General features: G+C 40.1%; 1 protein-coding gene across 3 annotated transcripts in view; it reads right to left on the reverse strand.

The window, feature by feature from the left end:
* Positions 1-13,091: 13,091 nt before the first annotated feature.
* The window catches only part of KCND3 (potassium voltage-gated channel subfamily D member 3), a 688,984-nt gene continuing 678,598 nt past the window's right edge, over positions 13,092-23,477 (reverse strand). For 2 of the 3 annotated variants that reach the window (XM_077481535.1, XM_077481534.1), the window contains one exon: positions 13,092-22,092. In XM_077481535.1, coding sequence (XP_077337661.1) covers positions 21,897-22,092 — 196 coding nt within the window. In that variant the 3' untranslated portion in view covers positions 13,092-21,896. Of the gene's footprint in view, positions 22,116-23,477 lie in introns of all 3 variants that reach the window. The other variant, XM_077481536.1, reaches the window with a different exon arrangement.

The following is a 23,477-nucleotide window of genomic DNA, read 5'->3' on the forward strand; positions in this document are numbered from 1 at the left end:
CTTAACATCCAGCCATAAATGTCTAAACCACTGGCAACAAAAGTGAGTACACCCCTCAAAATAACTTAACATCCAGCCATAAATGTCTAAACCACTGGCAACAAAAGTGAGTACACCCCTAAGTGATATTGTCCAAATTGGGCCTAAAGTGTCAATATTTTGTGTGACCACCACTATTTTCCAGCACTGCCTTAACCCACTTGGGCATGGAGTTCACCAGAGATTCACAGGTTACCACTGGAGTCCTCTTCCACTCCTCCATGATAACATCACAGAGCTGGTGGATGTTAGAGACCTTACGCTCCTCCACCTTCCATTTGAGGATGCCCCACAGATGCTCAATAGGGTTTAGGTCTGGAAACATGCTTGGCCAGTCATCACCTTTAGCCTTGGCTTCTTTAACAAGGCAGTGGTCGTCTTGAAGATGTGTTTGGAGTTGTTATGATATTGTAATCTCCTGCAGCCCAGTCGCTGAAGGGAGGGGGATAATGCTGCGCTTCAGTATGTCACAGTACATGTTGGTATTCATGGATCCCTCAATGAACTCTAGCTCCCCAGTGTCGGCATCACTCATGCAGCCCCAAACCATGACACACTCGCCACCATTATTGACTGTAAGCAAGACACACTTGACTTTGTACTCCTCACCTGGTTGCCGCCACAGGCTTGACACCATCTGAACCAAATAAGTTTATCTTGGTCGCATCAGACCACAGGACATGGCTCCAGTAATCCATGTCCTTAGTCTTCTTGTCTTCAGCAAACTGTTTGTGGACTTTCTTGTGCATCATCTTTAGAAAAGGCTTCCTTCTGGCACGACAGCCATGCAGACCAATTTGATGCAGTGTGTGTGGTGTATGGTCTGAGCACTGACACCCCACCCCACCCCTTCAGCCTCTGCAGCAATGCTGGCAGCACTCATACTTCTATTTCCCAAAGACAACCTCTGGATGTGACGCTGAACACGTGCACTCAACTTCTTTTGTTGACCATGACGAGGCCTGTTTTGAGTGGAACCTGTCCACTTAAACTGCTGTATTGTATTGGCCATTGTGCTACAGCTCAGTTTCAGGGTCTTGCCAATCTTCTTCTAGCCTAAGCTAGTAGTCATCAACCCTGTCCTCAGGGTCCACTAACAGGCCAGTTTTGCAAGATAACTGAAATACATCACAGGTGATATAATTTGCTGCTCAGTGATTGCAGTATTCTAGTCTGCAACTCCCTAAGGTAATACATAAAACCTGGCCTGTTAGGGGGCCCTGAGGACAGGGTTGATGACCACTGGCCTAAGCCATCCTTATGTAGAGCAACAATTCTTTTTTTTCCGATCCTCAGAGTTCTTTGCCATGAGTTGCCATGTTGAACTTTCAATGACCAGTTTGAAAGAGTGAGAGCAATAACACCAAATGTTGTTAAATGTAACACCTGAGACATTGTAATATCAACAAGTCACATGACACCAGAGAAGGAAAGTGTTGCCAGTGGTTTAGACATTAATGGTTGTGCGTTGAGTTATTTTGAGGGAACAGCAAATTTACACTGTTATACAAGCTGTAAACTCACTACTTTACATTGTAGCAAAGTGTAATTTCTTCAGTGTTTTCACATGAAAAGATATAACAAAGTATTTACAAAAATGTGAGGGGTGTACTCACTTATGTGAGATACTGTGTGTGTGTGTGTGTGTATATATATATATATATATATATATATATATATATACACACACACATACAGTGCTGTGAAAAAGTATTTTACATTTTTTTGCATATTTCTCACACTTAAATGATTTAGACAAATTTTAATATTACACAAAAAAAACCTGAGTAAATCCCAGGTGTGTTTTTTTAAATATTATTTATTAAGGCAAAAAATCTGTTTAAACAAATTGCCCCATCCCATGCTGAATCATGAATGACCTGTGTCTGACAAAGTGAAGCATGCTAACAGATTACAAAAAGCCACACATCATGCCGCAGTCTAAAAAAAAAAATTCAAGAACATATTAGAAAAATAATGAATATATATTGGTTTAGAAAAGTTTTCAAGACTTTGGAACTCCAGTGAACCACAGAGAGAGCCATTATCCACAAATGGAGATAATTTGGAACAGGGGTGAACCTTCCCAGGAGTGGCCGGCCTACAAAAAGTACTCCAAGAGCATGACGACGACTCATCCAGGAGGTTATAAAAGAACCTAGAACAACATTTAAAGAATTGCAGGCCTCACTTGTCTCAGGTAAGATCAGTATTCATGATTCAACAATAAGAAAGAGACAGGGTAAAAATGGCATCCATGGGAGAGTTCCAAGGCCAAAGCCACTGCTGACCAAAAAGAAAACACAGGCTCATCTGACTTTCACCAAAAAAAAACATCTTGATTATCCCCAAGACTTTTAAGCAAATATTCTGTGGACTGAGGAGACAAAAATTTTACTTTTTGTAAGGTGTGTGTTCCGTTACATCTGGCATAAATCTAATACAGCATTTCATAACAAGAACATCATACCAACAGTCAGACATGATGGTGGTAGTGTGATGGTCTGGGGCTGTTTTGCAGCTTCAGGACCTTGACTACTTCCCATAATTGATGCAACCATGAATTCTGAGCTCTATCAGAAAATCCTAAAGGAGAATGTCTGGCCATCAGTTTGTGATCTCAAGTGCATTTGTGTTTCGGATCATTATCATGCTGCATAACCCAACATAAGTCCACCTCAAAATGGTTCAAACAACGCAAAATGCAGGTTTTGGAGTGGCCTAGTCAAAGCCCGGACTTCCAATTGAGATGCTGTATCATGACCTTAAACAGGCCATTCTGCAAAGAAGAGTGGGCCAAAATTGCTTCACAGCAATGTGAAACACTCATTGTCAGTTATCGCAAATGCTTGATTGCAGTTGTTGTCGCCAAGGGTGGCACAACCAGTTATTAGGTTTAGGGGGAAATTACTTTTTCACATAAAGACAGGCAGGTTTGGACAGCTTTTTTGCTTTAATAAATTAAACTCTCATTTAAAAAAGGCATTTTATATGTACTCTGGTTATCTTTGTGTAATAATAAAAATTTGATGATCTGAGTCATTTTAAGTGTGATAAATATGCATAAAATAAATAAAAATCATAAAAATAAAGGGGGTAAATACTTTTTCACAGCTTTGTGTGTGTGTGTGTGTATGTATGTGTATATATATATATATATATATATATATATATATATATATATATATTATTATTATTATACAGGATTTATATAGCACCGACAGTTTACGCAGCGCTTTACAACGTTGGGGTAGACATTACAATACAATAAAATTTAAGACAAAGGGAATCAGAGGGCCCTGCTCATTAGAGCTTACAATCTAGGAGGGAGGGTCAAGTTATACAAAAGGGTAATAGCTGTGGGGGATGAGCTAATGGAGACAATAGTGAAGTTGTTAGATGGAGGCATGATAGGCTTCTCTGAAGAGGAAAGTTTTCAGGGATTGCCTAAAAGTGGATAAATTTGGAGACAGTCTGACAGATTGGGGTAGTGAGTTCCAGAGGATGGACGAGGCTTGGGAGAAGTCCTGTAGGCAGATATGGGAGGAGATGATGAGGGAGCTAGAGAACAGGAGGTCTTGGGAGGAACGAAGTGGGCGATTAGGTTGGTATTTTGAGACTAGGTTAGTGATGTAGCTGGGGGCAGAGTTGTGGATGGCTTTGTAAGTAAGTGTTAGTATTTTGAATTTAATTCGTTGGGTAAGTGGCAGCCAATGGAGGGATTGGCAGAGAGGGGTAGCAGACACTGTGCGCTTTGTAAGGTGGATGAGTCTGGCAGCACCATTCATGATGGCCTGAAGGGGGGATAGTCTATTTAAAGGTGAACCAATGAGGAGGGACTTGCAGTAGGCGAGAGATAACCAGGGGATGAATCAGGAGCTTTGTGGTTTCATTAGTTAGAAAGGGACGTAGTTTAGAGATGTTGCGGAGGTTGAGGCGGCAATCTTTGGAAAGTGATTGGATGTGGGGCCGAAAGGAGAGTTCAGAGTCCAGGATAACACATAGCACTAATATATATATATATATATATATATATATATATATATATATATATATATATATATATATATATATTAGTGGTGGCGCTACCTATGTACTAAAGAGTGATCTGTCTGATCACTGCCTCCTATACGTACCTTTACGAGGTACATTTAGGAGATTAAGCAGAGGGTGATCGCAAAAATTATGTATAGCGAGAGGGGGTCCATTGTAAGTTCACCTTAAAGATTTTCCATAGAGATGAACTTTCGATTTAGGGAGGATCTGTACTGTGGAGATTGTGCCCAAAAAAGACAAGTGGAGTACTAATCATATTTTCTCTTACGGGTGCTCTACAGTTGATCTTGAGCCGTATTACTGACTTATCATGCCATGTTGCACACTGTGGCGCTCTCTGGAGGTGACCCAAAAGAGGCCGCTGGTCAGGATAGGAGCCCATCCAGGCAGCAGGCTTCAAACTACATCAAGGTAGAAAATGTATCTATGAGCCACACATCCTAAAGTAGACCCGTGTGAGAGAATGAATAGTAGCCTCAACCTGGGCTCCAGTCAGGCTATGCCCCCAACACATTTTGCTTTGCTCCCTGGGGCTTAATCATGGGGTAACATGTTGGGATCATGGCCTGGATGGAGCCCAGCCTGAAGCTGCCATTCCCTTTCTCACATGGGACTGCTCTGTGATGTGCAGCTCATGGACACGTTTTCTGTCTTGCTCTGTGGAGGTGGCCATCTTGAAATGAAGTAGGGCTTTTATCTTCCTATCGGGGCTTTTTCCCTGATGACTTGCAAGGTGATGAATTTGCAGATATACTATTAGGCTACAGAACAGGAGTGTCTAGACACTAGGCAGAATCCTATGTTAGGAGGAAGTTTGCCGCTGTCTTTCAGGAGAAATTGAAGGAAAAAGGCAAAACTTTTAGGGTATTGCTTACCATTAACATTTCGATAATCTATACTGTAGTCCCTGTAAGATAGCAAATCTTAATTTGTAAAAAAAATATACATCAACTTTTAGGCATTACCATGTTTTTTCGCTCCATAAGACACACCTAGGTTTTAGAGGAGAAAAACAAGAAAAAAATATTCTGAACCAAAAGATTGACTAAAATTTTTACCAGTGCCCATGAAATTCAGCCTGACCTGTGCCTGGCGAGGATGTCATCACATCCGCCTCTCACTCAGCCACAGATAGAAGATAGAGCAGCCCGAGCAGCCGCCATGGCCGTACTCCATTTGGCCACTCGGGCTGCTCTGTCTTCTGTCTGTGCCAGGCTCAGCCGAGTAACAGGTGACTGGCTTAGCCGGGAGATCGCCCAGCGCTCAAGGTGGCTGGCCCAGTATTCTAACATAGCGGCAGCAACCTTGGTCAGTATTCACTCCATAAGATGCACAGACATTTTCCCCCATTTTTTGGGGGAGGGAAAGTGCGTCTTATGGAGCAAAAAATATGCTATATAGTTAGTTGCATAGTTAGGTTGAAAAAAGACACAAGTCCATCCAGTTAAAAAAATTAATAAAAATCATACAATCCCATATACACAAACCTATAGCCACAGATGATCAGGAGAAAGGCAAAAAACCCAGCAAAGCAAGCTCCAATTTGCTACAGCAGGGGGAAAAAATTCCTTCCTGATCCCCCCGAGAGGCAATCAGATATTCCCTGGATCAACTTTACCTATAAAGGTAAGTAGATTGCATTAAAAAAAAATATTGTATTCTTTTCTAAATGTACATAATATAACTGGGTACTATGTTGGCCAGAACAACCTCTTGGGGGAGTGTTTTCTACATTTTCACAGCTCTTACAATGAAGAAACTTCTCCATATTTGGAGATGAAATCTTTTTTCCTCCTAGACATAAAGAGTGCCCCCTTGTCCTCTATGATGACCTTTTAAAGTGAATAACTCATCACTAAGTTCACTATATGGACCACTTATGTATAAGTAAATGTTGATCATATCCCCCCTTGATCTCTTTTTCTCAAGAGAGAATAAATTCAGCTGAAGTGAAGTGTTGAAATCTGAATGACGCCACTACTGGATAAGTTCAAATACGGTATATAACCTATTTATTACAGTGATTAATTTCAACTAACTGTAGTTGTAATTTTTATACTGCTTTAGTGATTTACTGGCTTTACAAATTCATAAACTAGTTTTCACTGATTTAAGATGCCAATCCTGTTTCTGGATGAAACCTAGTAAATAAACTTGGGCACTACTTACACAGAAATACACGGATCAGCCTTAATCTCAAGATCACTGACCAGTAAAGTGAATAATGTTGATTTTCTTATTACAATGACATCTGAAAGTTGGTGAGATATATTAGGCAACAAGTAAACATGATGCCCATTACGTTGATGTATTTAAAGCAGAAAAAAAATGGCATTGCAGTTTGTTGTGTATGGGGCTGCATAGCTGGAGACTGGTCAGGGTGCCCATGCTGACCCATGTCCACAGGCAAAAGCACCTGGGCACATGAGCATCAGAGCTGGACCACAGAGTAATGGAAGAAGGTGGCCTGGTCTGATAAATCGCATTTACTTTTACATTATGTGAATGGCCAGGTGTGTGTATGTCACTTACCTGTGGAAGAGATGGCACCAGTATGCCATATGGGAAGAAGGCAAGCCAATGGAGGCAGTGTGATGCTTTGGGCAATGTTCATTTGGGAAACCTTGGACCCTGGAATTCATGTAGATGTTACATTGACACATGCCACCTACCTAAACATTGTTGCTGACCAAGTACACCCTTTCATGGAGATAGTATTCCCTGATGGCAGAAAGAATAATGCACCTCCCACACTGCAAAAATGGTTCAAGAATGGTTTGAGGAACATAACAATGAGTTTGAGTATCTGTGGGATGTACTGGAAAAACAAATCTGATCAATGGAGGCCCCACCTCACAACTTATAGAACTGAGTTGGTGCCAGAGATCACAGCATACCTTCACCAGTCTAGTGACGTCCATGCTGTGAAAGGTCAGCGCTGTTTTGGCAGTAACAATGGGGACCCACTCAAAATCATGTGAGACATCAAAATGTCATTGCTTATCTGTGTATGTCAAATATTTCTGTGTAAGTGGGAACCAAAGATATGTTTGTCAGTAATACTAATACTACAGTGTGTGTGTGTGTATATATATATATATATATATATATATATATATATATTATTATTATTAATATACTGTGTATTGCTCACACTTTCTTTAGTGTTACCAATTTTTAAGTAATATTTTCTGTTGCTTCTCTTGAATGACGGTCAGGTTGGTGATTTATCTGCAGCAATCCACACCTCCCTATCTAATATACATTATGTAATAGGTGTTTTGTATAAAGTCACTAAATGGCTATATTGTCAGCAATTTTTAGCTTAGTTGCTCAGTGTTTAAGTTTTAGCAGCTTTTCATGTCCGCAGCAAGATTGCCAGTGACAGTCACTCTTCATTCAAGTCTATGGGCTTAGCTACAAATTGCAGTAGGAGAGTGATTTGTGGATGAGAAAACCAACCCAGTGCTATAGTACTAGTTTAAAATTACAATTTGCTTCTTAGTAAATAATTTATTTTTACTATACAGACTTAAAGTATAACTAAAGGCAAAACTTATTTTTTAGCTTTGGATAGAGTGGAGAGGGATTAGGACGCTTGTCAGTTTTTATTGCTATCTGTGCCCCCATTAGGGAGATTCACCCTCTCTATTTTTCCTGTTTACTATTATCATTGAAAGTAAAAGAAAATGTATTACTTTTCTTGGGACAACCCTCAATTTTAGAGGGGAGATCTTCCAATGAGGACATTAGTTCTGGTGACCTGGGGGTCCCCAAGGAATTTCTCTCTTTTGTAGAGATTTCTTCTCACTTCCTGTTTGGCTATGGGACAGTAAGTGATAGTAAATCTCTTTAATGGGATACAGATGGCAAAAAAGATCTGACAGGGGTTATAACAGTCCCTTGCTCTATCCAAAATGAAGAAGTAAAGTTTTTGCCTATAGTTTTTCTTAAATTTTTTTGCTATGCTACAGACTAACAAATTAATCTAAGGTAATTCCAACTCACACCATCTAGATACAAGAAATTTAGCAACTTAAGACCCCTTTCACACTGAGGCAGTTTTCAGACGTTTTAGCGCTAGAAATAGCACATGAAAACTGCCTCATATGCATTTCAGTGTGACTTTTCACACTGTAGCGGTGCGCTTATGGGACATTAGGAAAAGTCCTGCAAAAGCATCTTTGAGGCAGTTTGGGAGCTCTGTATATACGCCCTGCCCATTGAAATAAATGGGCAGCGCTTTACAAGTGCTGCAACATGGGTACATTTAACCCCTTCTTCGGCCACTCGATTAAAAGTGACCCACTAACAGCCGAAAAGCGCTGCTTAAACAGCAGTAAAGCCCTGATAAAACAAGTGGAGCTTTACCGCTAATGCTCCGGTGGCCCCAGTGTGAAAGGGGTCTAAAGGTAAATCAAAGCAGTTCATATGCAGTCTAAGGTGTCTCCGAATACTAGCATCCCACATTTGTAACTCTGAAATCCATGTAGAAAAACCCTTGAGACTTGAGTCATAGCTGCTAAAAGAAGACTTTAATAATATGATTACTCATAGATTTCTCCAGTTTCCTAATGTGTTAACTTGCAATGCAAAGCTGAGCAGGTTTTAATCATGTCATAACAAGTGCTAATGTACATTAATGCATGCTGACATGCAGTAGGGTGCATGCCGATACGTTTAATTTGATTTGAGTGTCCAACATATCTGACAAAAATGTAAAAGTGTGATTTTGACCTTAAAGAAGTCTGTGCTGAGGCACATATGGAGGTGACCATTGCTAACTTCTGAAAATACTAGTTGCCTGACTCCCTCTGAATTCAGTACTTATGCTGCGTACACACGATCAAACAATCAGGTGGAAAAGTCCGGCAAACTCAAGTCCCCCGGACAATCCCCCCCGTGTGTAGCCTCCAGTGTACTTTTTTGACCCAAAAGTACAGCGGACTTAGAAAGTAGTTTTGCACTCCAATCTTCCCGCTGGACTTGCATTTCGGCGGACAATCCGGCCGTGCGTATGCCAGTCCGCCGTACTTTTGAAATGAATGGACTTTTCCCGCCCGGAGAAAAGTCCGATCATTTTGAGCGGGTGTCCAGGTAGGCGGGGCCCGCGAAGGAGACGTCGCTGACCCCGCCACCTGGTATGGACTTAAAGGGGAACCCCAACGCCGAAAAAAATCGGCGTGGGGTCCCCCCCTGGTCCACATCAGACCCTTGTCCAAGCACGCTACCCGGCCGGCCAGGAAAGGGGGGGGCGAGCGAGCGTCCCCCCCTCCTGAGCCGTACCAGAGCCGTGCCCTCAACATGGGGGGTGGCTCGGGGAAGGGGGGGCCGCTAGGCCCCCCCACCCCAAAGCACCTTGTCCCCATGTTGATGGGTCTTATCCCTCACTTCGGGTCTTCTGTCGCCGCTGTCGTCGTCGTGGCCACCTTCTGTTCTTCTCTTCTTCTTCTCTTCTCTTCAGATGTTGACTCGTCGCTCCCTCCGCTCACAATGACGGGGACCGGACGCGTGGTGACTTATATAGGGACATCACCGGATGATGTCCCCGCCCATTATGGTGTCACAGTCCCAGAGGATGCTGGGACTGTGACATCATAATAGGCGGGGACATCATCCGGTGATGTCCCTATATAAGTCGCCGCGCGCCCGATCCCCGTCATTGTGAGCGGAGGGAGCGACGAATCAACATCTGAAGAGAAGAACAGTAGGCGGCCACGACGACGACAGCGACGACAGAAGACCGGGCCACTGCCTGTAAAAGAGCTATAAGAAGGCGCGGTGGCACGGCAGAAGAACCGAAGAGGGGAACAAGACCCCCGAAGTGGGAAGAAGAGGCCGGCGGCGAGGAAGAAAGCCAGGCTCCTCCGCTAGTAAAAGAACTAGAAGAAGATAGCGGAGGAGTCCGGCGAGAAGACCCCCGAAGACGGAAGACCCCCGGAGCTGTGCAATAAACTATTTTTACCCTGTGTTGTGTTTTTTTTTTTTACTTTTTTTCACAGGTGAATGGGTAGGGGTATATTGTACCCCATACTCATTCACATAGGGTAGGGGGCTGGTATCCGGGGGCCCCCTTATTAAAGGGGGCTCCCGGATTCTGATAAGCCCCCCGCAGACCCCGACAACCAACGGCCAGGGTTGTCGGGAAGAGGCCCTTGTCCTCATCAACATGGGGACAGGGTGCTTTGGGGTGGGGGGGGGCCGCGCGGCCCCCCTTCCCCAAGGCGCCCCCCCATGTTGAGGGCACGTGGCCTGGTACGGCTCAGGAGGGGGGGCGCCCTCGCCCCCCCTTTCCTGGCCGGCCGGGTAGAGTGCTCGGACAAGGGTCTGATGTGGACCTGGGGGGGGAACCCCACGCCGGTTTTTTTCGGAGTTGGGGTTCCCCTTTAAGTCCATACCAGGTGGCGTCTCCTTCGCGGGCCCCGCCTACCTGGACACAATGAGCGGACTTTCCTCCGCGTGTGTGGGCGAGTCCGTTCATTTCAAAAGTAGGGCGGTTAGTACGCCGTATTAGTCCGCTGAAAAAGTGCCGTGTGTGGGCAAGTAGCCCATTCGGAAAGTCTGGCGGACAGTCCGGCGGGAAGTCCGCCAGACTAAGTCCGCCGGATAGTCGGCTACGTGTGTACGCGCCATTAGACATACAGACTTGGAACAACATGCAATTGAGAAAAGTCAGAATTTCTGATCTGCATACTTATTCTAGGTCAATGACTAATGACTTAGAAACCAGTGGATCATTGTGAAAGCACAAATAGTATTTTAAAAGGTCAGCAATGGTAGCCTCTCGTCTTAATAGCAATTGTCGGTTTAAGTCGTTTTTCTTTGTCATTTAAAAGAACGCTCCAGTTTAAGAATTGGAATGTACAGTATATAGGGAATGCAACATAACTATTCCTAGTTTTGCTTTTCAACAAGACATTGTCGCTGTGCATTCCATTATATGAAATCATATTCTTGCTGACATTATGGTGTTCTTGAAAAAGCTGTTGATGCTTTTGAGATGATAGGTGAGGTATTTGCAATTCCCACTTACCAGAAGATCCTTATCACTCACATAAAGGGAGAAGATGTTCCAAAGAAAAGAAGAATTTAATATGAGGAGGCAAACCCAAGTACAACCACTGGTGGGCTTATGTACACAGGCATTTTAAAAAGGTTGTGTTTGACCTGCTTTGCGTGCAATGTAAACACACGTCAAATAGAGTGTGAACTCAATACAGGTCAAACACAGCCTCAGAAATGTAATCTGCCAACCTTTGTTTGACGTGTTTTAAATGTATGCAGTATGCAGGAAAACCACACCTGTCTACACAACTTATACTGAATTACAAAATCTTTGGTACAGTCAACAGATATTCAGACCTTAGCATGGTGGCATTGTTCCCTAGATACAATTAGCATTTCATTGGTTTTATTTCTTGCATGGCATTGCATTTTCAACAGAAACATTGCTTTTGACCGGCAACATAAATGTAGTTCAGAAGAACTAAGCTTCAAGAAATATGGATGCTACCTTGATGCAGGACTGGACTGGGACAGAAATTTGGCCCTGGACTTCATCCAGACCGGCCCCCTTACATTTTGAGTGTCCCATCATCAGCCCCCTTACAGCAGAGTGTCCCATCATCAGCCCCCTTACAGCAGAGTGCCCCATCATCAGCCCCCTTACATCAGAGTGCCCCATCATCAGCCCCCTTACATCAGAGTGTCCCTTCAGCAGCCCCCTTACATCAGAGTGGCCCACTGAGCCATCGGCCCACCGGGAAACTCCCGATGGCCAGTACATGCCTGCCTTGATGATATCCTGAAATGCTACTTGCTGGAAAGCAGCCAGTAGAGTTACAGCTTCTGATATACCCACTTGTTCAATGTCGGTGTTGGAGTATTAAATATAGAAGCCGCTATTTCCAACTTGTTTTTAAAGATCCATTACTTACCAAGAAGTGGAAAAAGGGGGAAGCTGATAGCTTCCTATCCCGTACCTGCCAAAACAATTTGTCAATATTGCTCCTATGGTTCTGTTTTGACAGGTTTAATTTAAAGATGAACTCCAGTCATAAAAAAAAATCACCTAATGGCAGCCCCACCATACTGGAAAGGCTAATTGCTTGTTTTGTCTAGATGGTACTGGATAACATGAAATACTTCCCTTACATGTTGTTGATGCAGGTTTCCTCCAATTGCCTCTCTATACTGCTTCTCCTCCCCAACCAAATGATTTGCAGTTCTCAGACAACTTCCTGTGAAATGGTGGACCCATGTAGGTGGGTGCTTGGGGTGGAGGTTCTAGGGCAGGGATCTCAAACTGGTGGCCCTCCAGCTGTTGCGAAACTACAAGTCCCATCATGCCTCTGCCTGTAGGAGTCATGCTTGTAACTGTCAACCTTGCAATGCCTCATGGGACTTGTAGTTTTGTAACAGCTGGAGGGCCACCAGTTTGAGACCCCTGCTCTAGGGCAAGGTGATTCTTTTCAGCTATCTCAAATTCAGTTTTAACCAATCTTGCATTGAAAGTTTTAACACATAGAGATAAAGTTATACATTGTCAGAGAAGCCATTGTCCTCTTTCCCCTCAATGTAATCCGCCTATCATAATACAGTATATCAACCCAATTTTGATGGACTTGACTGCACTGGTCCTAGCCTGGCCCTGTGCCTACTGCACATGTACAGTGCCGGATTGCCTCATTCATACCTAAGGCAGATCAATTTTATAGGAGGACACAGCTAATCACAGGAATACAGACTCTGCAATAGGAATGAATGAGATTCCAACACGCCTGCACTGTAGGAGCAGGAGACAGACAGTAATTTGTGCGACACCAGGCTGCAAAGTGGAGTAGAGCTGAAGGTAAGTATTTTGATTTGTTGATTACACTGAGGAGGGAAAGCGAAGTTGTAATACAAAACTGTGAAACATGCATGAGTATGTGGTAGACCTTATAATAAACAAAAATGCTGCAAACTTGCTGTTGCATGTATCTCCTTCCGAACAGTACAGTGAATAGTCACAGCTTTTATTGTCCAGGTGTGGCACATAATGAGTTTAATCCAGATTGGATACATTTGTTACAGCAGTGGCACAAGACAAATTACTGCAAATTATATACAATTCAACATATGCACTACATTTCAAAAGAAGACAACAGGTTTGAAGCTGCAAGAAAGAAATGTGACATTGTTTTCCTTCTCCTTTTTTCTTCTTCTCATTTGATGAATCAGCCTGTATAATTATTATACAGTACCTCTTGTATTGGTACATATTGATTGCCTGGTAATTGCTTTACTTTTTTTGCATTGCCATTAAGCAAAGCAATCAGGAGAACAGATTTTGCAGTCAGACAACAAAGAGAATGGGCTCCATTTTATGATGTTAATAGTAATAATAAAAAGGACACAAATGGTTTTGTCAAGAAATTAAAACATTTGAAAAGACACATAATAGAACAATTACATTGAAACATTTAAAACAGATCTATCTTTAACACAGCTATGCAACTTTTCTAAGGCCTATTTTAGGCCAAACCTACACATGTATCCACAAAATATTTAGTGGGAATGACTGTTCTTCATTCTGTGGGATATGGATTAACCTTCAAAAGACTATAGAGACTGGCAGTGAATGTGTTAGTAGACCGCAGAAATGCCCCAAAAGGGTTTTTAAGTCCCATCATTTATTTATCACATTGCAATATGGGACATATAATTCTGATCAATTGCTGTAAGCTAATTTTTCCTTGTCAGGAAAAAATCCAGTCATGTCTTTGGATCTGAATGTCTTTCGCTGCTGGAGAAATTACACATCAAGAGTAAGGAATGCTACTTGTGCAAATTTTGTCTTGTACTATGCACATGGGAACAAACAAAGTTGCTGCAGAGATTCCATTACACTTCCGGGCAATGTACTCCCTGAAATACAGCAAAAGATTGATGCTCAATATTTCACACTTCAGTCTGTCATTTCAAACTGAAGCAGTGGCTTTTTGATTGTCACACGGTGCCCTGATGTATGGGAGCTTGAATCCAAACATTAGGAAGTTACTATAGACGAGTCAGCTACACACACACACAATGATAGCAAAGTAGGGGGGAGTCAACAGTTTGATGGTGACAACAAAAGGTATAGTTTCCTGTTAGGATGAAGGGCAAAGTTACAGACCAACCTTGCTAAGCAATTTTAGCTTTTGATAAAAAAATGATTTCATCAAAGGGGTGTAATGCCACTCCCACTGCTTGGACCTTAGGTTGCATTAACTCTGATGTGGAGCACTAAAAAACACATTTTTCTTTTTCCTTTTCTGGGAAAAGTAAAGTTTGCTTTGAAACACCACAGACACTTAGTTATGATACAAATTCACTTCATGGGTGCAGCTGCATACAGTAATATTGCAGAGCGTTTAGAGAGAGCAGTAGATAAATAAACTAATAGTTGGCCACTAACGTAGGCATAAAAAGTCTCATTACCCTTTGAAAAAGACCTTTTAAAATATATAACCTAGTGCACTATGTGATGTACAAAACTTTTAGAGCAGATGTGGTTAGGTTTAATGACTGTCAACCGTGTGCAGGTTGCAAGACAGTAAGCCTGAAAGCATGCAACTGGAACCAACATTTGGCTGATTGTCGCTGAAATTGGTCACATTTACGCACATCAGCACTTTTTTTTTTTTTTTTTTTTCTCTACTGGTGCACATACGGGGCATGGAAGACTTGGCAGCTTTGCCTTTGGTAAACTGCAGTAGGTTACCTTCTACTATTCTAAAGTTAAAAAAAACTATTTTTTACAATTTGAGCCCCTACAGTGTAGGTCATTGAAAGGATCTTGAACACATTTTAGTAAACAATTAGGGGTTTTGTTTCCAGTTCAAATCAGCTAGCTGACTATAGATGTCACCACACGCAGAAGCACTTATATATGGGCACCTTGAAACACAGAAAAATAAAAGGATACGGCAATGTTTACAGCAAGAAATACAAGGTTGCTAAAGTTCTTTGGGTGTAATGCTGGGAACACATTGGCAAGTTTTCAGCAATCATGGAAACCTTCAATTCACTTTCAGCCAAAAAATGATCACATGGAGTTAAATGGTCTATAGCAATATGCTACCTATGGTTTCAAGGAACCAAATGATCCATAATGTTGTACATTTTTAATTGATGAATATGCCATTTTACAGTCCTTTTAGATTGCTTTACAGTTTTCAGTGTTTAAAACTGGAAAACAAAACAAGTCATGGGTGGCAGATTGCTGCAGATTGCTCAATTCCAAGGATATGTTTTTTTTTACTCAAAAGCTTGTTAAACAATACAGAAGCTTGTACAGTAATAAAATATATGACAAAGAATGCAGATGTAGGTGTGGTAAATCTGGCCTTTCATCATATAAATCATGTCTTCTCTACACTATTAATGCCTCCTGTATTTTGCCTGCCAGTAATGGTTTTCTAAAATGATTCTGCTTACACAGTTTTCTGACATAATAATAATATAATACAGTGCTGTGAAAAAGTATTTGACCCACTTCCTGAGTTTTTATTGTTTTGCATATTTGTCACACTTAAATGATTCAGATCAAATTTTAATATTACACAAAGATAACACAAGTAAATGCAAAATGCAGTTTTTAAATGATGATTTTGTGTATTAAGAGAAAAAAGCTCTCCAGACCGGCCTGGCCCTGTGAAAAGGTAGTTGACCCCCTTGTTAAATCATGAATGAAGTTTGATTAACCACATTTTTTGGAAAGCTGAGTTATTTCACACCCAGGCCCGATTACTGCCAGATCAAAAAATCACATAAATAGAAGCTGTCTGATAAAGTGAAGCACGCTAAAAGATCTAAAAAAGCAACACATTATGCCGTGATATGAAGAAATTTAAGAACAGATGAGAAACAAAGTAATTCACATGTATCAGTCTGGAAAGCTATTTCTACAGCTTTGGGACTCATTCGAACCACGGTAAACGCTGTTATCCACAAATGGAGAAAACTTGGAACAGCCGTGAACCTTCCCAGGAGCTGTCGGCCTAACAAAAAGACTCAAAAGAGTACAATGACAACTCATCCAGGAAATTGTAAAACAACATCTAGAGAACTGCAGGCCTCACTTGCCTCAGTAAGGGTCAGTGTTCGTGATTCAAAACTAAGAAAGAGACTGGGCAAAGATGGCATCCATGGGAGAGTTCCAAGGTGAAAGCCACAGCTCATAAAAAAGAACACAAAGGCTCTTCTCACATATGTCAAAAAATATCTTGATTATACCCAAGACTTTTGGGCAAACATTCTGTGGTCTCAAACTAACAGCATTTCATAAAAAGGAAACCATATTAACAGTCAAACATGGTGGTGATAATATGATGGTCTGGGATTGCTTTACAGCTTCAGGAGCTGGAGAACTTGCCATAAAATGATGGACCTATGAATTCTGCTCTCTTCCAGAAACTCCTGAAGGAGAATGTCCGGCCATCAGTTTGTGACCTCAAGCACACTTGGGTTATGCAGCAGAACAACGATTCGAAACACACCATCAAGTCCACCTCTGAAAGCTTGCCACAGCATCTCTTTTTATGAGCCACTCAATGGGGCTAAATTAAAACAGTTCTGCAAAATTCATCCACAGCAAAGTGAAAGACTGCCAATTATCGCAAATGCTTAATTGTAGTTGTTGCCGCTAAGGGTGGCACAACCAGTTATTGGGTTTAGGGGGCAATTACTCTTTTTCACATAGGGCCAGGCAAGTTTGGATAGCTCTTTTCCCTTAATAAATGAAATCATCATTTAAAAACTGTATTTTTTAATTATTTGGGTTATCTTTGTTTAATATTAAAATTAGTTTGATGATCTGATGTGACAAATAAGCAGAAAAAAAAAGACAGGAAATAGCAAATGCTTTTTCAGAGGACTATCAGAATGGAACTTGCTGTTATAGATACTGTTAATTGTACGTTATCTGTTTTAAAAATGTTTAATAATTGTATAATACACTGGGAAATACAAAAAGCCTTATCTACCTTTCAGCCCTGTAAATTCATTTTAGTTGTTGGCTTTATTTAATTAGATAATACAGAGTGCAGAAATCTATAGCGATAAATCAAGTTTATTTTAGTTACATGAAGTAAAATATGAAAACAGATTCACTGCCTTAAAGTGCAAATACAGCCATTTTTAGACTGGAAAAGAGTAGATCCTCTTCTTTTTGTACTGGTGACCATTGTCACCATGGCTGAAATTTTGAGTTTGCAATAACAGAGGAATGTTCCAATGAAAATGCTTTAAGGCAGTTCTAAGGCTGGATTCACCCCTATGCATTTTTAATGATTTTCCATTTTGACGATTTGCACTACAGAACGTGTTCCATAGGAAACCATGGTAAATAAACTGTAGTGCAAATCTGCAAAATGCATAAAGCACTAAAAACACATAGGTGTGAATCCAGCCTAAGAGAATTCGGCTTAGTTTAGAAGGATCTCCTTTAACTTCTTGTTGTATCTCGAGATGCACAAAAATATAAAAAGAAATCTTCCAAATGGGACAAATAAAAATGAAAAAAAAAAAGCCAGGGTGTTGACCATTCTAACCATTCCTTACTCTAATCAAAGCTTTAGATATACTAACAGTTCCTATATGTTGTACTTGGCCTAATCGACTAAACCATTTAGATTGTAAGCTCTCTTGAGCAGGGCTATTCCAACCTTCTTGCATTGAATAGTATTCTAACTGTACTGATATAACAAAGTAATAATTACAGCTCTGAATAATTTAAATTATTATTTGAAGTCACAACAAATGGAACAAGTAGGGTGCCTGACACTGGGAGTGAGTAGGAACTGTGTCCTGTCATGTTTGCTGTTTTTGTGAACTGGGGAGGATTGGAGTGGCTGGCAACTTCTCTGTATATCTTTGCCAACCCATCTACTGTATATGCTTGATTTTAAGCTTATGCTTAACCACTTCAGCCCCGGAAAATTTTACACCCTTCCTGACCAGAGCACTTTTTACAATTTGGTACTGCGTCGCTTTAACAGACAATTGCGCGGTCATGCAATGTAGTACCCAAACAAAATTTGCGTTTTTTTTCTCACAAATAGAGCTTTCTTTTGGTGGTATTTGATCACCTCTGCATTATTTTTTGCGTTAACAAAAAAAGAGCAAAGATTTTGAAAAAAAAAACTATTTTTTATTTTTTGCTATAATAAATTTCCCCAAATAAAAAAAATTAAAAAAAATTTTCTTCATCAGTTTAGGCCAATATATATTCTTCTACATATTTTTGGTGAAAAAAATCTCAATGAGCGTATATTGATTGGTTTGCGCAAACGTTATAGCGTCTACAAACTATGGGAAAGATTTACAGCATTTTTATTTTTTTTACTAGTAATGGTGGTGATCTTCAATTTTTAATCGGTATTGTGACGGACAGATTGGACACTTTTTGGTACCATTGACATTTATACAGTGATATAAATATGCACTGATTACTGTGTAAATGTCACTGGTAGGGAAGGGGTTAACACTAGGGGGCAATCAAGAGGTTAAATGTGTGTTCCTTAGACATGTTCTAACTGTATGGGGATAGGACTGACTGGAGGAGGACACAAATTGTTGTTCATACTTAGTAGGAATAAACAATATATCTCCTCTCCCCTGATAGAACAGGGATTTCTGTGTTTACACACAAATTCCCATGCTGGCTCTTGTGCACGTGGTTGTGCGTGTCATTTAAGAACCACAAGAGGGTGAGCGCTTGCCATGCAGCAAGCACCCACCCTCTGGTGGTTCTTAGAAGGAAAGCCATACCCATATGGGGTTTTGCCCAGGAGAGCCATTCTTCAGCAGTATATCTACATGAGCCAGTCAGGAACCGGTTAAACAGTTTTTGTGAGTACCTTGATTATTTGAGTCTAATACATTTTGAATGTTTAAGATACTACACAATGAGAACTTTAAAGTGGACTGCACCTGTTTGGAAAATCTTTGGATAAATACAAGCTGTGTGTTGCCTAATCTTGTAGTGATATAGGTACGCTTCCAGTACGTGCGTTTCCCTGTATTGGTGGTGGTGGTCACTTTGGATCAAAGATTTTTCTACACTTGGAAAAATAATATTAGTGATGGGAACTTTTTAGTGTTTACATTGTTATATTGTTTGATTTTAACTTATTTCATTTTAAATAAATTTTGGTTTAAAAAAAAATTTATTTATTGTTTGGAGGGCTTTATTGGATCATAATATTTATAGAATAATTTAGTGCATATGTAAAATATTAAAAGAGCGGAACATGGTAGGACTTTCGCAATAGCCAATGACTATGAAAAAAATATTTAAAAATGTTCATTTTTAATAACAAAGTTTACAAATTTCCATACATCAAGAATTTAAACTCGTATAGAGTCTTCATCAAAAGGAAAACTATATATTCTTGAATGTAAAAACAACAAATTCAACGTTGTAATTATTATTTTGTTATATCACTTTGTGTTTTAACGTTTATTTATAGCAGCTGGTTATTGGTAGAAAAATATGTTATTTGGTTCACAGTTTTGCAATATAATTTTCTCACAATTTATAATATTTAACAGCATGGAAGGGTTTTATACATTCTAACTGTGCCGTCTTCCTTTGTTTTGTAAAGCGCTGCACAAACTGTCAGGCCGCGTACACACGGGCGGACTGTTCGCCCAACTTTGTCCGCTGAACAGTGTTTGGGCGGACAGTCCGCTCGTGTGTGGGCTTTCAGCGGACAGTTTCAGCGGACAGTTGGACGGACAAGGTTTTTCGGAATTTCCGAAAAACTGTCCGCTGAAACCTTGTTTCAGCGAACAGTCCGCCCGTGTGTAGGCTTGTTCGTCAAACAAAGTTGCGCGCATGCTCAGAAAGGATTTTCACGCCGAAAGCTATAATGCAGTGTATAGGACGTCGTATTTTTCGTCCCGTCGTACGTGCCGTTCACGTCATCGCGCACGGTTTCAGCAAACTGTTCGTCCGTCGTGTGTGGCCATGTCCGTCCATGCTAAGTTTGAGCGGACTGTTTGCCGAAACTGTTGGACGGACAAAGTTGGGCGAACAGTCCGCGCGTGTGTACGCGGCCTTAGTGCTATAATATCTGGTATAATAATAATAAACTTTTTGTAGCCATAAAAATAATTTAACCTAATGCAACTTCTATTCTGTAGATTCTGGTCTGCAAAGGGTTGCGACTTTTGCACAATATACACTTGTTTTGGTTGCACACAGTAGAGACCAATGTATTTCATGTTAGTTGTGTGCTATTCCCAACTAGGCAAGCTGTTTTGGAACCTACCTATATGCTTTGTATCTCCAAAAAGTTTTTTTGTTTTTTTTAGAATTGGTGGGAAAGTAAAAAAACACTTAGAACCATGGCTATTAGAAAAACGTGGCAGTGGCAGCCACTACACCAAACGAACTACATTGATTACACTGACGCACACCCAAGGGGCAACAAAGGTACACAAAAATGTGCTTCCCATTGCAAAATATGAAGTATTTAAAATAAAAACATGTGACATTTGTTCTTTCAGTGTCACCATTAGATATACAATTCATTGTAGCTCTAGTTTAACTGATGCCCAAAGAGGTAGGGAAGCATTTTTGTATATGAATGAATACACCATATTTACCAGTCCCTAAGTTTACTAATCTATAACAAGTTTTTCTATACAGCATAATGCTGTTTCACCAGTCTATTTTAGTAACACCTGAGGTGGGGGCAACAAGATATCTATGTGAAAACACCAAGTTTCCTTTACAGTATTTACATTTGAATTCAAAGACCCAAGATACTACTAAAATTAGTAAATCTTAGCAAAATCATCTTCAGGGTACCTGAATTCTTTGTCATCATAAATCAGAAGATATCCCTATTTTTCCTCATTTGATTTCTTTTTTTTATTTATTACTAGACCCTGCAACGCATTCTGCTTTAAAAGTGGGATAAACTATAAAGCAGAAATGAGTGATCATGTATAAACTAAATGCTATCAAAGCAATTTATATTTTTTTTTTCTTTTTTTTTTTTTCTTTTTATATGCTTCACAAATATGCTTTTTATTCACAGACATTATACCTGACAACATCACAGTCTGCACTGCTTGGACTTAGAAGGCTAATACAAAATTGTCTAAGAATTATAAGAACACCGGCAAGGGAAGATGTAATTACTCATGAATGACTGTGCTCACCTCTATGATGTGCCCGATCCGTAATGTGCTAGGAGCTATTTTGTTCTCTGAACAGTTCAAAAGTCCACTCTCGCAGAAAAATGCAGGAAAATAGATTTTTCTTTGATTTCCCCAAACCCCACCCAGCCCCCTTTGTCTGATCTTTTTCAGAAACACAGAACATTGTGTTGTTTTGGTTGCTTGCAAATTCTTTTACAAAGAAGAATATTGCATTTTCCCCGGTTCCCCTTTCACAACCTTCAAAAACAAATTATCACTCTCTTATTATTTTTTTTTTTTTTTTAAATGTTTCATCATTTCTTCATGAATAAATATTATCCACTGAAAACCTTAAAAAAAGGTGTTTAGACACAGTGTTGTCAATTTGCTTTTGTGTGAATTCCTCTGCTTGCCATGAAAACTTCCTAGCAGCCAGCATCCAAAATATACATAACGCCCACATGAGTAAGTATAGGCATGTATGTATATATCCAGTGCTTGTTTCCTCTCCATGATGGTAAATGGCAAGTTTAGCAAAAGCTTGTCACTTCTTCACTGCTAATTCCACAATGTTGCAGCAAAAAAGGATACGCGTGGTAGCCTTGGTTTGCTACGCTAATGTCTTACAGCGCAGAAACTTTCACAACATTGCTTGTATGGTGAATGTTTGTGCTATGTCCAGGTGGGCTTGCAGGTCGATTCTCGCCTTCAGGTGTCAAAGTTGGAGTTGTGGGGATGCTAATAATTGCTGTTGTGATCTGTGCAGCTTTGCAGTTTGATCTTGAGCCATCATCAGACTTCATATTCAGGCTGGATCGACTGGAAGACAGAAGATATTTCAGCTGGCAGAAAACAGAAAAAGAGCTTGGCATTATATTGCATTATCTACTTTGACACCGGACACTTTTCATTTCTTCCGTTGTACATTAGTATGTGTTGCCTATTCAGAGCTTTGTTTTCATGAAGCTAGCAGGTAAAAGTAACAAATTTAAATGTTTTTACAGTGAAAAAATAGAAAATACTTAAATTCCCCAGAAAAAAAAAAACAAGGAGGAGGGATATAACAGGTAGAAGCTCTTTCTTCAGTCAAATTCATGGGTAATTATTGAATTCAATTACATTAGAGTTGTCATATTTCAGTTCGAAGTCTCATAGTAATTCAAAAAGTTGCCGATTGATTTTGAGCTGGATTTTTCATTTTCTGGATTTTTTCAGTGGTTAATAATGCCTTCTTGAAATTGTGCTTCTATGACCATCTGACTAACCAACCAAATGTCTGTTCTAGGCTTGGTTCATACTAGTGCGATTTCAGATGCAACTTGAATCGCACAGAATCACATGACAATGGAAATCACATTGTTTTTAATTGTTTTTAATGGTGCCCGTTCATGTCAATGCGGCTCCATGTTACATGATTTTGGAATTCTTGTACTACTTTGGTGCGATTAACAGTGGAATTTGACTCCACAGAATATGCAAACCACATTCAAAATGCAACCAAGTCGCAACAAAAATCACTGAAAATTGCATCAAAATTGGATCGCAGTAAACTGAAGCTAGCCTTAAAGCTTACCCTTTAATTATTCAGGGCACATATTTATATTTTCCCTATTCGCTAGTTAAAGTACTCGTCCTATTAAAATTATTATCACCCTTGGAAAGTTTTCATATAACATTGTCTCATGATGGTTTTATTTTTTTCACTGATCAACAGAAATAGACTACTACTACACAAGGGAAAATTGGTCCCTGTAAAGTAATTTAATTACAACGAAAAACCATAAAAAAATATTATTGCATACACCACCTTAAAAACAGCAATGCTAATGTTCTGGAATGGCTGAGTTGAAGTTCAGATCTCCAATAGAGAATCTGGACTGATCACATCTGGCAGAGCTGGAACTGTTTTTCAAAGAGGAATAGGAAAAATGGTTGCATCCAGATACTGTATGTAAAGCTGACAAAGATCTATCCAAATCTACTCAAGGCTGTAATTGCTGCTAAATGTAAATGAAACACTAACCTCAATGGGGCAGATATTTATAGAACTACTTATCTTGTGATTTTTTATTTATTTTTTAATTGTAATGTATACCTTATAAAAAAGTGATTTGAATTAATATCAATATTAATATCATCTCTAGTCCTCAAGCCCCCAACAAGCCATGTTTTCATGTTTTCCATTATTTTGCACAGGTGATTTG

The sequence above is a fragment of the Lithobates pipiens genome, unplaced genomic scaffold (assembly GCF_037356315.1).
Source record: "Lithobates pipiens isolate NorthernLeopardFrog02 unplaced genomic scaffold, aLitPip1_a1.2 Scaffold_16, whole genome shotgun sequence".
NCBI lineage: Eukaryota > Metazoa > Chordata > Amphibia > Anura > Ranidae > Lithobates > Lithobates pipiens.